This window comes from Scomber japonicus, chromosome 24 (assembly GCF_027409825.1).
Source record: "Scomber japonicus isolate fScoJap1 chromosome 24, fScoJap1.pri, whole genome shotgun sequence".
Classification (NCBI taxonomy): domain Eukaryota; kingdom Metazoa; phylum Chordata; class Actinopteri; order Scombriformes; family Scombridae; genus Scomber; species Scomber japonicus.
This window is the reverse complement of record NC_070601.1, coordinates 13,984,902-13,998,810: the sequence shown is the minus strand read 5'-3', so window position 1 is coordinate 13,998,810 and position 13,909 is coordinate 13,984,902. Positions and strand designations below refer to the sequence as shown.

The 13,909-nt window shown below is 37.3% G+C and overlaps 1 protein-coding gene across 1 annotated transcript; it reads right to left on the bottom strand.

Moving 5' to 3' along the window:
- Positions 1 to 1,713: 1,713 nt before the first annotated feature.
- Positions 1,714 to 10,013, bottom strand: slc15a1b (solute carrier family 15 member 1b). Its single transcript, XM_053314312.1, has 21 exons — positions 9,992 to 10,013; positions 9,237 to 9,378; positions 8,571 to 8,690; positions 8,374 to 8,473; positions 7,212 to 7,302; positions 7,002 to 7,085; positions 6,373 to 6,455; positions 6,115 to 6,201; positions 5,935 to 6,024; positions 5,684 to 5,728; positions 5,548 to 5,580; positions 5,346 to 5,434; positions 4,885 to 4,966; positions 4,681 to 4,797; positions 4,445 to 4,582; positions 4,156 to 4,202; positions 3,838 to 3,945; positions 3,628 to 3,742; positions 3,402 to 3,539; positions 3,096 to 3,203; positions 1,714 to 1,977 (listed from the first exon to the last, which is right to left on the bottom strand). Exons 1-21 carry the CDS (start codon positions 9,996 to 9,998, stop codon positions 1,714 to 1,716), a joined length of 2,088 nt encoding a protein of 695 aa, XP_053170287.1. The 5' UTR covers positions 9,999 to 10,013.
- Between the last annotated feature and the right edge of the window lie 3,896 nt (positions 10,014 to 13,909).

Below are 13,909 nucleotides of genomic sequence, written 5' to 3'. Positions count from 1 at the left end.
TGACTAAATGATCATTTACGAGTGTAGTAGAGTCAGTTAGTAGTTTGAAATGAGATCCATATAACCAAGGTTAGTTAGGCCATGTGTGAATGAGATGGTGTATGTAAATGACAAATGTTAAAGAAAGTGAAGCAGAAATATGTTTGTTTATTTGTACATTAATTGAAATATATGCATATATAGGCATGAAAGGGTTAATCAGAAGGTATGAGAGTACCTGTAGCCTCAGGCGGCTCCAATGACCTCTGCTGTCTCATTCTGTGGCGCTGCTGAAAAGTCAAGACAGTTTTTTTAAATGAGATAATGCATGATGACACACCACTGGTTAACAAAGTCAGTATAAATATTGATAATGGGATTTCTGACATTTTTTTATATAGGCACACAGATACACAGATAAAAATTATAATATAGTGGACCCAATGCATGAAAAGGTCAGGCTTTACATGTATAATCACATTGTGAAGTATGCTCTAGTTGCTAATGAAAACAGTCTTATGTTAAAAACAAAATCTAAGTAATAATAATTTCTATATGTTGGTAAGGATGTGTAATGATAGTGGAAAAGGTGAATACTCATTACCTCAGAGAAATGTAATATTTTATGCAAGTATTGTCTGAAAAAATATATTTTCCCTTGTTTTAACCGGTGTTACATCAAACTCTGTGACCATCAGAAATGGTGACCTATTGACTTAATGGCTGACCTGTAAAAGCTCACCAGCAGCTGTTGTGGGAGGCGTGCCCTCTTCAAGCACCTTAGGAAGTGAAGCCTTTGAAATCCCTTCTTGGCCATCATCGTGGTGTTGACGGTCCAGGTCAGGTCATGGCTGATGTTGACCCTGAGCTACTAAAACATCTTTTATAAAGAATACCTCATCAGGAAGTATCTATCTGCATACTAAATATGAAAAACAAGGTTTTGTATTCAGAAAAAGAACTTTATTTCAAATGATGATGTTCCTGATACAGATGTTTTTTGATAATACTTTAGGTGTGAGTGTTGTTCTCAAACACCTTGCTAGCCTCTTTATTGAAGTAGTTTGATGAACAGCCATGAATATTCTCTGGAGCCAAAAGGCCCTCTGCTTTTGAATGTAAAACATGATGAAACATTTCATGACTGAACAAGCAGCTGTTGATGTTAGATTTTACTCCAGAACAGATGAAAACATCATATTTATATATATATATACATATAAAACAGTGACAATAGTTTACACCACATATAACACTGTGCCTGGAAATAAATACAAATGTTGGAATGGTTTCTTTATGAGTGTGTATATACGCCGGTACATTACGACAGACTACATGAACCAAAAAATTACATCAAGATGTTGTGACACAGTGCAAAATAAATCATTATAAAAATAAATTTACAACACAGAAAAAGACAAATTAATAATGGATAAAGATCCAGGCACTTTCATTATAAATAACCTATAACAACTGAAGATTTTTAACTGGCAATAAAAGTTTGTTTTTTTTAGGAAGGTTTGAGTTATCCCTGCTAAGATCCTTCACTAACACTGTCCACTAAGAACTTAACCATATAAGCCCTATTTGTGTGTTCTTCCCACTTCACTACCATCTCACTCAAGTCCTCCATTCACTCTAACCACTACATGCCCAGCAGTGCCAGACTTAACTCTCAGACACTAACCAAGAACAGAACCAAGCTACATTTGTATATAAAGAAGTAAAAGTTGTTTAAATCTTGGTCTGTTTGTCTTCCTTCTCATCAGAGCTGGAGTCGGAGCTGGAATCAGAACTCCTTCTGTCCTCGTTGCGGTGCTCAACCGAGTTCCTCTTGTCCATCTCCAAGCTCTTCCTCTTCTTCTTGTCTTCAGGCTCGTGCTCGGCAAACTGGGCTTCTTCCTTGGCGGGGTCGATGTAGGTGTAGAAATAGGCCATGATGGCAAAGACGACACACACTACAAGCAGTAGAGAGGCGAAGAGGATGTACTCGGCCCACTAGAGAACAGAAAAACACAGTGTTCATTTGGAGTTAAACCTGAAGGATCTCTATCTCATTCTCATCTCTACAAATAAAAGTATCTCCCAAAACCTTAAAATACCTACTTATTAAAGGATAAAGTTGATATGTCGAGCTTCTTAGCAAACATTTACCCATTTACACATTCAGAATTTACAGTGAAACATTAGCATTCATTTTTCAGTTAGTCGTTTCTGAATGGACTGACTGTAATTCCAATAGTCTCTCTCCTTTTAGCTCTGTTCTTCACTCAAGCAGCTAAAGGCTCCACTAAGTTCACCAGCTAGATGCTAACTGGCTGCTGTTTGGTGCTGAGCAGGTAATGTACAATAGGTTTTTAGAGCTTGTTGGATAAAACAGCTGCCAAAAGTACAGTTACTGGCACCAAAAACCAAAACAATTAACTAAAGCACGCTAAAAATCTCTGGAACTCCAGAGTAAAAGTAGTAATGTGATGCATTATTAATATAAAAAGCTCAGTGACAAAGGGGGTTGGTAAGATGAGCAATTCTTTTTACCAAAAGTAAGACTGAATGCTCCTGAAAATGTCAAATGATGTAACCACAAACAAATGATAAATATTCAATATTTTATCACCTACAGTGTATTTAAGTGGACTTATACTAATAATGACTTCATTTAAAAAATGGAAATGTTTCTTGATCTCCATGATTCCCCAGATGAAATGTCATATTTAGAACAAACATTTTCCCATTACCTTTATTTAATATAAAAAGTTATAATGTAAGATCATGCCAAACTAGTTGATATGGTGTTTTATTGACAATTTACTGTTTTTAAGCAAGTTAAATTATTTGGTACAAAGTTACACCACTTAGACATTTTTGCCATAATCCTCTAATATATTCTCTCAGAATGGATTAAAAGCAGAAATTTGATGCTGGGTCCACAAAAAAAGAATGTGTGCATATTATGCATACCTTTATTTTCACATTTTAACCCCTTTAAATTTGACTAAACCACATGGACACAAAATAACACCATCGGCCCATACATAAATTATAAATTATAAACACTTGCCCAAAGTCAGTGCAGACAAAATGTGTCTACCAGAGGTTAAATGTAATCCACCCACCTGCTCTGAGAGTGTTGCAGCCTCGGCGATAATCAGCACAATGATGTTACCTACAGCGACAGTTAAAAGCCAACCAGCCTGCAGCACAGACTTCATGTTGCTGGGTGCCTGGAGAGCAAAGGGAGATTCAAATAAAGCTACACATTATAACAAATGATGAAATGATGAATAGTGATAGCATTTTTATTATTATTTTAGCCACAAAACTAGAATAACTATGAAAAACATGTGAGTCCAAATTACAGCTGTTTCCAAATTGCTTTTGAGGTGTTGTCAGCTATACTGTATAATGAAAGCACCCTCTACCTGTGAGTAGGAGAACTCCAGGCCAGTGACAGAGAAGACCACCTCTCCTGCAGTCATGAGGAAATACTGAGGAATCTGCCAGGCCATGTGGATCGTGTTAGGTTGAATGTACATCACCTGGTTGATACCAGTTGCACACTAAAGGACAGACAGAAACCAAGATGTCAGTCAAAAGGTTACATTCAAACTACTCTAAAATATGATTGAATATCTTTAAACGACTTACATCTTGTCCAAAAGCGAACGTTGGCGGGATGATCAAGGTGTAAGAGCTGCCGAAGCCCAGTGTTTGGGTGTACTGGCACTCTTGTCCAGAACTATCCTTGATCAGGAACTGTGCACTGAGAGCAACAAGAACAACAGCTGTCAGAGCTGAGAATATTCTCTGCCATTACTGCAGGTTTTACAATATAATATCAGAAAATATCGGTCTTACTTTCCATTGGATATCCCAAGATATTCTGACACGTCTTTGGAGGCGATGGCACCGAAGTCCAGACTGCCCACAGTTACATTTAAAGTTGTGTTATAACCATTCAGAAATCTGAGGAAGGAGAAAACAGCACACAATAGATGAGAAATCAATCTTAAAGTGGGACACATTATTGGTTGAGTCAAATTTTAACGGTGGATCTTTTAGGACTAGCTTGTTAATGATAAGACTGGCCAACTAATTACTACACCATAACATTAGGGGACTCCTAAGGCCCTAATTATACATGAATGTTATCCTCTAAAACAATTTGAAACTCACCTGATTGAATTAACGCCCTGTTCCGGCTTTGCTGAGAGGTCTGTGAACTGGAGATAGAAAGATACTCGAAGTTAAATATCATCCCTGTATGTCCAAAACTATACATAACACTTTTCATTGGTTAAAAATGTGTAAAAACCCAGAGACAGATGTAAAGGGTGACCAAAAGCATTGATTTATGAGAAATAATAAAAATGATGAAATAAGGAGATGAGGTTTCTAACTGACAGTGAACCATCATGTAATCCATGGATGAACATAATAATTCTTATCTGACAGCCTCACTCACGTTCTGAGCGTACGGAGTGAGCCCATTTTCAAAGATGACAATGGTGTTCCGAGTGCCATCATCTAAATTGAACGTTGTAGTTTCACCACCGAGATTCAGTTGCAATGGTTCATTGAAGTTCACGAAATCATCACTGGCCTATAGGAAAAAAAGATCAGTCAATATCAGTGAGTAAGAACAGATCTAGTTGAGGTATATTTGGGATAGTCTTATGTAGTGTTATGTTGTTGGAGTACCTGGTAAGACTCCATGGTTAAACTCTCAGCTCCAAACTGGAGGGTCAGTGGTGTGTTGAGCATGTTGGTGAACTTGACTTGGTAATAAGAGCTCGATGGGAAGTTGGGCAGGGTTTGCTGGAAGAGGAATTGAACAGTGTGTGTGAATCATGCTTCATAAGGTAAGGAGTGTTAGTTAAGTTGCCCGGTGTGTGTTTCACTCACATCGATCTGTAGCTGGACCAGGCCAGCAGCGATGAACGCGAGAGCGGCGAGGAACATCCCCACAGTCATCCTCCTCAATGGACTGCAACACACACACACACACACATTTGACTTCTTCTACAGCTGTACATCATTACATTAAACAATTGACTAAGACTGACCGAAAGGGTAACACTTTATTTTAATATTTAATATTCCCATTTAGCCTTTATATATATATACATATATAAACATATTTATGAGGATATTCTTATCAAACATTCATAACTGCTGTATAAACTGATAATTAATGATTGATTATGTTATCTACACATGTTGTTAACTACACGTGTGTTGTATTTAAAACATCCACTGGTGAAGGCTATAAGAAGCTCCAGAACAAATCTGGTACTTGGACCTTGACTTAATGAGTAACGTAATGTTTTATTACAGAGGAATAAAACAGTATGTAAGAAACTCACCTGAAGTTAAATTTGCACTTGGCAATCAGCGGGTATAGGCAGCTGTCCATGATTGGCACCAAAGCCAGGATCAGGATAGGGTTGACAGTCTGGTGGGAAGAAGGCGAGACACTCCTTTTAAAGCCTGTTCTATCAGTTCATGTCAACAGCATGTAGGGACAGGTATCATCAACACCACAACAAAGTCAGTAAAATCTCTCACCTGCATCTGGTCAGGCTGGATGATGAGGAATCCCTGTTGAAAGAAGAAGAATCTTAGAACACAATCTCATCTATAAAACTTTTTTTTTTTAGTTTGAGCTCATGAGGTGCAACAGCACGAAAAATAAACCACTTACAAAGTCACCATCCATGGTGGTCGCCTGGAGAGTCCATCTTGAGCCCTGTGGAGAACACACAGCTCTTATTTAGTCTACCTTTGAATTATGCAAGCACACTTCTGGACTTCAAATTTAAACATTTTTGAATGCAGTTTGGTCAGAAACATGTATATCCAAGACCTGATGGAAACTTCTATCTTCTATCTTCTATTAGTGATCTCAGTAGATATTCAGGTACAGAATAAATTGATAAGAAAACTGATAGTCACCTGCTGGTCAAAGAGAGCCCAGAACATAGGCAGAGGGATGTAGAGGAACAACACCTTCAACACCATCTTCACCTGGGCAATCAGAAGTTTCTGGAAAACAAAACAGGAAGAGGGATTATGAGTCCTAAGTGGCTTGCAGTTTGTATCTGCATATACTTGTGTCACTTATCCTGCACTTACATCATATTTCTCGTCTGCCCAGTCCATCCAGTGCTCTCTCTTAGGATAGCTAGAACTACGATGCCTGAAGCGGTTCTTGATAGCAAACTACAGACAGCAGAAAGGACATTTAAATCACATTAACATTGTAACATGTAAGTAATATATCATGCCTTGAAGGACACTAAAGTTTGACTAATTGTGGTGTTCCAAAATTCTATCTGATGAGTTTTTGGAGGTGAAAACAGCACATGTTGGCATCATTCAGGAGCCTCTTACCCCGATGCATTTGCAGACTTTCACCATGATGTTGCCTTTAGGGGCCGTCTTCACGTACATACCACTTCCAATAATGAACACAACTGCACACACACACAAACACATTTATATGAAAAACTGAGCATTTGTCACAATAGGAAATGATCAGGAATCTACTGTACGACACGCATCTTTGTGGTAAGACTAACTTTATGGAGGGCAGTAAAGGATTTATGTCATAATGGGTAGTAAATCATTTATTAATGCTTTTAATGATAAGCCATTCATGTTTTTGCTATAGCTTCTCTCACACATAACGTATTACTTATTTGTAATAAATGATTAGAAATAAATAAACCCATTAATTACAACTTTCTCTATTAGATTTGCTCTCTTTACAGTTCTGGATTTAAAACTGTACATCAGTGGTTCCTGAACTTACTTACTTTCATTGGAACAGGAAAAAAGAAAAGGTAAATTCTCCCATATGACATTATGTAATATATTCTCAACCTATTGCTTTTGGCTGATGAAACAGTTGCACAGTTTTATCTCTACAGGCCTCCATTAAGTATTCAAATATATTGTGTTTTGATGTGTAGGTGAATCTACTGCAGTGAAGTTAAAAAATAAATAAAAAGATTTCTTACTCAGGGCGACCACCATGAGAGCGGCAGGGACACCAAAGGCCAGTGAGTAGCACTTCTGCTGGCTGTAAATACCACAGTCCTGAGCTGGAAAGCACAGCACACACACACACACACACACACACACACACACCAATGTGTTTTTATTCAGTTTGTCTAACATTCACTTGCTATATTCCATGCTCTGCAATCAGCTTGAGTGTCCAGTCCTACCTCTGAGGATGGGGGTGATGACAGTGGACAGCAGACTGCCAGCATTGATGGACAGGTAGAAGATGGAGAAGAAGGTGCTTCTCTGTTTCTCCTATTGGACACAGGAAGATAAACGAGAGGTTTTTGGTACTGTGTGTCAGAAGATTCTTTGTCCCTGGCCTTGAACAGTGTAGTAAAACTCCAGATGTGGTAATTAGTTAATAAGCAACTAGCTGAAATGAAAGAAGCGCTGACTCAGTGCCACTAATAGCTGAGTGAGGCGTCTTTAATGGCTCTGTGTGGGCAAGAAAGAGATAAAATCCTGCGTGGGCTGTGTGCATTTATGCAGGAGGAAGGTTAATGTGTGTGTGTATGTTTACATCTAGCTGCATCTCACTATGTGTGCATTTTATCATATATGTTGTGGTGCATGCATAGTATTGTGTATGTATTGTTACAGTAAATATCAGCATTATACTGCACAGTGTACAGTTTTTTAGAAGAGGTGCAAATAAGAGAAAAAGGATATAACATCAAGCATTTCAAGCATTGATTTTTAGATAATTTAGTGGGTTAAGAAATTAAGATTTGATATGTAAATTGAAGAATCTCATCTCACTCCCTTAAAGTTTACTTTACAAATACAAAAACCTTTCCCAGAAATGTTCCTGAAAATAAATATGTGATATGGGAATACTTATAAGGAAGAGAGTAACTGAACCTCATTCAAGAAACATCATTACCAGATTTTATTGAGTGAATTTATTATTCACTTATTATTGGACAATTTTTCACATGTATTTAATTGGGAGCGTACAAAATTAGAACTCTAAATTCACAGCTATATAACATATTTTTTACAGGAAACTTCTTGAAAGTAATCTAAATATATAATTCTAAATATCTATTTTATATCTTTATGTTCTCTATATTTATGTTATAAGGCAGTGGTGGCCTAAGGGTTAAAGAAGTGAGCTTGGGAATCAGTTCAATCCCCTGGACCAGCAGGATAAATTTTGGTAGCTAAAGCGAAAAGCAGTGCTGGGCCCCTCCCTCATTATCTGTGAGCAAGACCCTTAACCCCAACTGGAGTACTAGGCAGCTTCTAGGTGTGATTGTGTGTGACTGTGTGTGATTGTGTGTAATTGTGTGAATGTGATCAGGGCGTTGAGCAAAATCTAACCTGATGGTCTTCAAACTGATCTCCACCAAAGGCAGCCACGCAGGGTTTGATACCTCCTGTTCCCAAGGCGATGAGCAACAAACCCACCATGGACAGAGCTCTAAGGACAAAATGCAGCACAGACACAACATCAGTACACATGTGCGTCTGTGAGTGTGTGTATCAGTGCTGCACAGTTCTGAGTGTGGTCAACTCACATGTGGAAGGTCATATTGTCGGGGGTCCCGTCCCTGTCCGTATCAGTGATGTCATGGATTGCACTGATAGCCATGATGACCTGTCCCAGCGTATACACGATGGACAGGTAAACAATCGTTCTGTGCAGAGGGAAGAGGAGGAGGAGGAGGAGGAGGAGGAGGAGGAGGAGGAGGAGGAGGAGGAGGAAAGGGTTAAACAGGTGTTCCTCATGTTCAGATACAGATAAGATAGAGAAGGGTCAAAAATCCAAGGATGAAATGTAACAGCTGACTCTGTAAGATATGCTTTAACCCTAACTCTCTGAACAGCTTTGAAGTATTTAATATGCACAGCTGGATGGAAAATATGAATGCAGCAATGAGAGAAGCACAATATGTACAGCACATTTTCTTTCATGGATTTTGCTGCATTAGAGACAAAATGCAACCCATTATTTTTGTTTGCCTGCAAGATTTGAAACTCAATCAATCAATCAATCTTTATTTGTATAGCGCCAAATCATAACAGAGTTATCTCAAGGCACTTTACACATAGAGCAGGTTCTAAACCGAACTCTTCAGGTTTTAACTTTAAAGAGACCCAACATTCCCACATGAGCAAGCACTTGACTGGAGTCACACGGGACTGGAGTCTGTCATCCGGACGTCTACAGGACGTCTACTCACTTGAACTTTCCGAGCCATGAGTCAGCCACGATGGCTCCCAGGATGGGTGTCAGGTAGCACAGAGCCACAAATGTGTGGTAGATAGTGGTAGCGAAGTCATCATCCCACCTCAGGAAGTACTTAAAGTACAGCACCAGCACGGCTGCGGAGAATAGGGAGAAGGAGGGGGAGAGATGGGAGAAAGTAATGATAAACAGGGATGCAATAAAAAAGGAGCTGCAGGCAATGGTGAAGAAATACTCAGCAATACAGTGTTAAAATACTCCATTACAAGTAAAGATCTGCATGCAAAAATAACAATGTACTGAAATCATCAAAAGTCCTTGTTAGGAGTGGAATGTAAAATCTTGAACAAGGCCAGTTCAATACTACATATTTCAGTACAACACACAACATACAGGTTTAAAATCTACAATGGGTTAGGTTCACTATCAGTTATATATCACATATGTCATTATCACTATTTTACTTGATTTAAGTTGATATATCATTATTACATATATATTAATATTTTTATTGTAAGTATATTTGTGTTTATCTATATACATATATATTTCCCCCTTTTCCTTGTTTCAATGGAAATGTTTCTATGCTTTCTAATTGCAATTATATTGAAGAGTGAGTATCTTTCAATAAAATACATCTTTACAAAATAAGAATAGTGAGGCTGCTTGTAAAATGTGAATGAAGATGTGTCATGATTGAAGGAGATCTCTTGTTTAAAGTGCATCAGATCCAGAAAGAAAGTGACTCACCTCGCATGCCATAGTAGGAGAAACGCTCGCAGAACTCATTGACCACGATGAAAAAGATGCTTACTGGGTATCCACAGACAACCGCCTGTTAGAGGAACAGGAAAAATGTAACAGAGATTTTAACTTGTATACTAAAACTGCATTTCAAACTGCATTCTCCTGATAATTAAAGTTAGTTATGTTTGCCATTATGCAACAGCCCATATTCAATATACACTTTGTGGGTTTTTTTTAACCATCCACTTGAATGCCTGGAATTTCATTTTTTATACCATCATTTTGATAACAATTTTTTCCTCTTATGCACATTTTTATAAATACTAGACAGTATAAGAAAGACTTACACTTTTTGACTTGCTCTTCTTCCCTTGTTCGCTGTCTGCAAATATAAGTTCTCATCAGTCACACATCATTTTCTTGTGAAGAATATTAATGTAGATAAATATTGCGACATTTAGCAAAGTGAACAAATAGATTAATCACTATGCAAAAGAAAACAAAACTAACTCTGAATATTGCTTAATTATGAGTTAATAATAAGAACATTTAAGCAATTCAAATTTAAATGTCAAGAAAGAAAAAAAAGTGTAATGAATGAATAAACAAACAATATTCCTCTAAAAATTAAATCCCAAAATATGTCGATGGGCTCCTGAGTGTCCAAATCGCAGGGTTCCCATCCAGACTGGGACTCACCTGCCATGGCTGCTGTGTGTGTCAACTTCAGGTCCCTTCTCCGATTGAATCCTTTAGAGACAGATAAAGAGACTAGTGACACCTGTCCAGATCAATGACATGAAGACCAAGCTGATGGCCGGTGAGCCTTCTTATATAACGTCTCATCAAACTCCTCCAGTGGACGCCCACTGATGCTAGGACATCTTGTCCAGCACGTTCCAACATGCAAGTCACCATTCCCACCTCCTCCCAGCACAACTCAGATGCATGTGTCTGTTAGTAATTACTTTATGACTTAGGTGCATTGGACTCTTACAGATAAAGGATTGTCTGATCAGCGGACCAAAGAGGCGATATGAATAATGTATTTATCATTGCTTTCTAAACTGATTGATATTGTATTATTCTTATCAATATTAATACTAGGACGCACAGTATATTTGAAGAATTTCATGTTTAAAGGTATAGATGAGCTTGTGTTTTTACTGATAATGGTCCCTTTAAGTGTTAACATTGTAACGTGTGGACATACTGTATATATTTATGTGTGTGTCTACTCATATCTAGCGTATCTAGGCAACTCAATCTAAACGTGTGTGTTACGTTTTATGAGGCAGACACAGTAAATGTAATTCATATTTGGTGAACGCTGCCAAACATACTATATGTACAGTATTTATATCAGCCGCAGTGTGTGCCTCTCAAGGGTTAACATTACATTTGGAGATATGCATCAGCCAAAAATATATATACACGCCAAGAGCAATTTTTAGAGTTGCACCTTTTTTTCCCAAATACACAATTCCAACTATTTAAATGAGAAATTGTATTAAAAGGTTATACAGTATTGGTATATGTTGATGTTACTTTTCAATATTTTATATATTTAGTTCATATTTTACTTTTTTCAGAAGATCAGCAGCTTATCTCTGTGAGTCAAAGGTAATGGTAACACATATGGAGGAGCACACTGTATGACAGTAAAAGCAGTGACTACAACATATGAAAACATGTACAGTAAAAATAAATATGGTAAAGCTTACACAAGTATACATTTTGACTTCTTGTATAATTCAAATAATAACAAACACAAACACACACCATTAAACATAAGCAGGACTCACGCCAGACACATGATGTTTAGCAGCCCAAAGCTTAGTAACAATGAGTGTTTGTCCAGTAACACAATGGCGACACAACAAAATGTGTGTGCCTGTGTGTTTGTGTGTGTGGATTGGGAGGTTCTGGTGGTGATAAGGGGGTGGGATTAGCTGGTCTTTTACATGACAACAAGCACAGTGGATTTTTTTTTTTTTTTACAGGAGTCAGCATCCCCATTTCACTCGTGTCTCTCCTGTTTCTGAGATCTAAACACAACACACACATCCATTCACTCTCACACTCATCAACATGCATGCCCATGAGAAAATACACAGAGACACACACACACACACATGCTATCACAGAAGCAAACATATAAATCATTATTAAAGTTATTAAGGCGTATGTCAGCTGAACACCATCATATATTTGAACTAATAATGCAATAACAGTTGTAGCATAGTTAGTACATAAGTAGATTAGTGCATTATTATATGGAGCCCTAAAGCAAAATGTAGTAAAAGTTTATCAGAGAAGTCTAATATATTACTAAACTGATTATACTATGAGTTCAATAATTAAACTGGTCTGTAATTAACTAGCCAACTGTTAAAATTAGCTAACAACAGTTAAAATGCTTGAGCCAGTGTTTTAAGAGTTAATACAGTAATGCTACTAAGGATATGAGTGTTTAGCATTAGCATTTAGCTTGTAATAGCAGGTGTAGATAACTGAAAAGACTGTCGCTCAGTGTTTTTAACTACAAAATAGAAATGTATAAATCAAACTTTTAACAATATTTAAGTTATTTACATTTCAGAGGGAAATATTGTACTTCTAGTATGTTATTACTTTTTACATCAATGTTTTATACACAAATTGATCAATTTATAAAATATGCAGAGTTAAGATTTATACAGTTACAACATTAAAACACTGCTCACGACTTTTACTTGAAGATTTCAGTACTTTCAGTTCTCCAGTAGGCTACATTTAGTCAGTTCATACAAATGAACACTGTTGCTGGCTTGTTGTTGTTATAGAAAATATCTACATGTCTCAAAGTTGTTGTCCTTTGACATAAACTGCAACAAGTTTAAATATAGTATACATGATAATGTAAGATAGATAACAAGGGAGATATCTGTACAGTCAGTATTTATGAACTTACCCATCGTGACATGCGGACCAGTCACACATCATGACTCACTCATCTTCTACATTTGATGAAAGTATTTGCTCCTCTTTGCTGCAGCGTTTACACAGTTCAGCAGGGCTTAAATAAAAGCTTTACTGACAGTTGAGCAGTCTGCAGCTTGTGCTTCACAGATAAGGGACAGCTTTGAGTTGCATCTGGAACAAGAGAGGGGGCTTACAGGGTGAGAATATGTGGAAGGACCCAGGACCTGTCTGCTCTTCCAAAACTAACACAGGAAACAGAAAGATTTCAATTTTCCATCACAAACAGGCGTTATTACTTGATGCTGTCACCAAGTGTTTGCTCATGGGGGACTGTTGGGTCTGCAAAAAAGGACTTTGAGATAACATTTTTGAGATTTGATGCTATATAAATAAATTTGAATCTTCCAAAATCTTAGTAAGATAATATTTTAGTAGCTTCCCCTGATTCAGGAATAATCAGCTACGTTTCAGATTTACAATTCAGTATCTCTACTATCATTCTGAAATCCATAACTACTGATACTCACATCAACAGAACAACAAACACACGTGAAGGGGATAAAAAAAAGTCAGGTTAAAAAACAAGTCAGGTAAAAAGAATGTTAAATGACTTAAATGAATAAAGAATGCAAACAACATTGGCTGTGGCAAAATAAAAATAAAAAAGTAAAAAAGACATCAGCAAAAAGAAAAAAACAAAACAAACCACAACAAAAAAAAACCTAAAGATGACCTTTACAATCAGAAGACTTTGAGTTCTGGCAACAGCACTGCTACGTAATCACAGGAACAGATACAGACATGAGTTTTAGGATACATGCGTGTGTCGTCACCACTTCCTCAAATGTTCATCTTCTTGTCCTTGAATGATAATAACTGAACATATCTGAAAAGACTTTACAGTGAACATACAAAAGCAAGGTAGTAGAAGAGGTAATATCACAGATTTTATTTATT

Excerpts from the sequence above, each read along its gene's own strand:
- slc15a1b (XM_053314312.1), bottom strand. Across the intron at positions 7,303-8,373 it reads ATCAGTTTGAAGACCATCAG|GAGAAACAGAGAAGCACCTT; the intron begins GTTAGATTTTGC and ends TGTGTCCAATAG. Across the intron at positions 4,798-4,884 it reads TGGTCCAGCTACAGATCGAT|CAAACCCTGCCCAACTTCCC; the intron begins GTGAGTGAAACA and ends TTCCTCTTCCAG.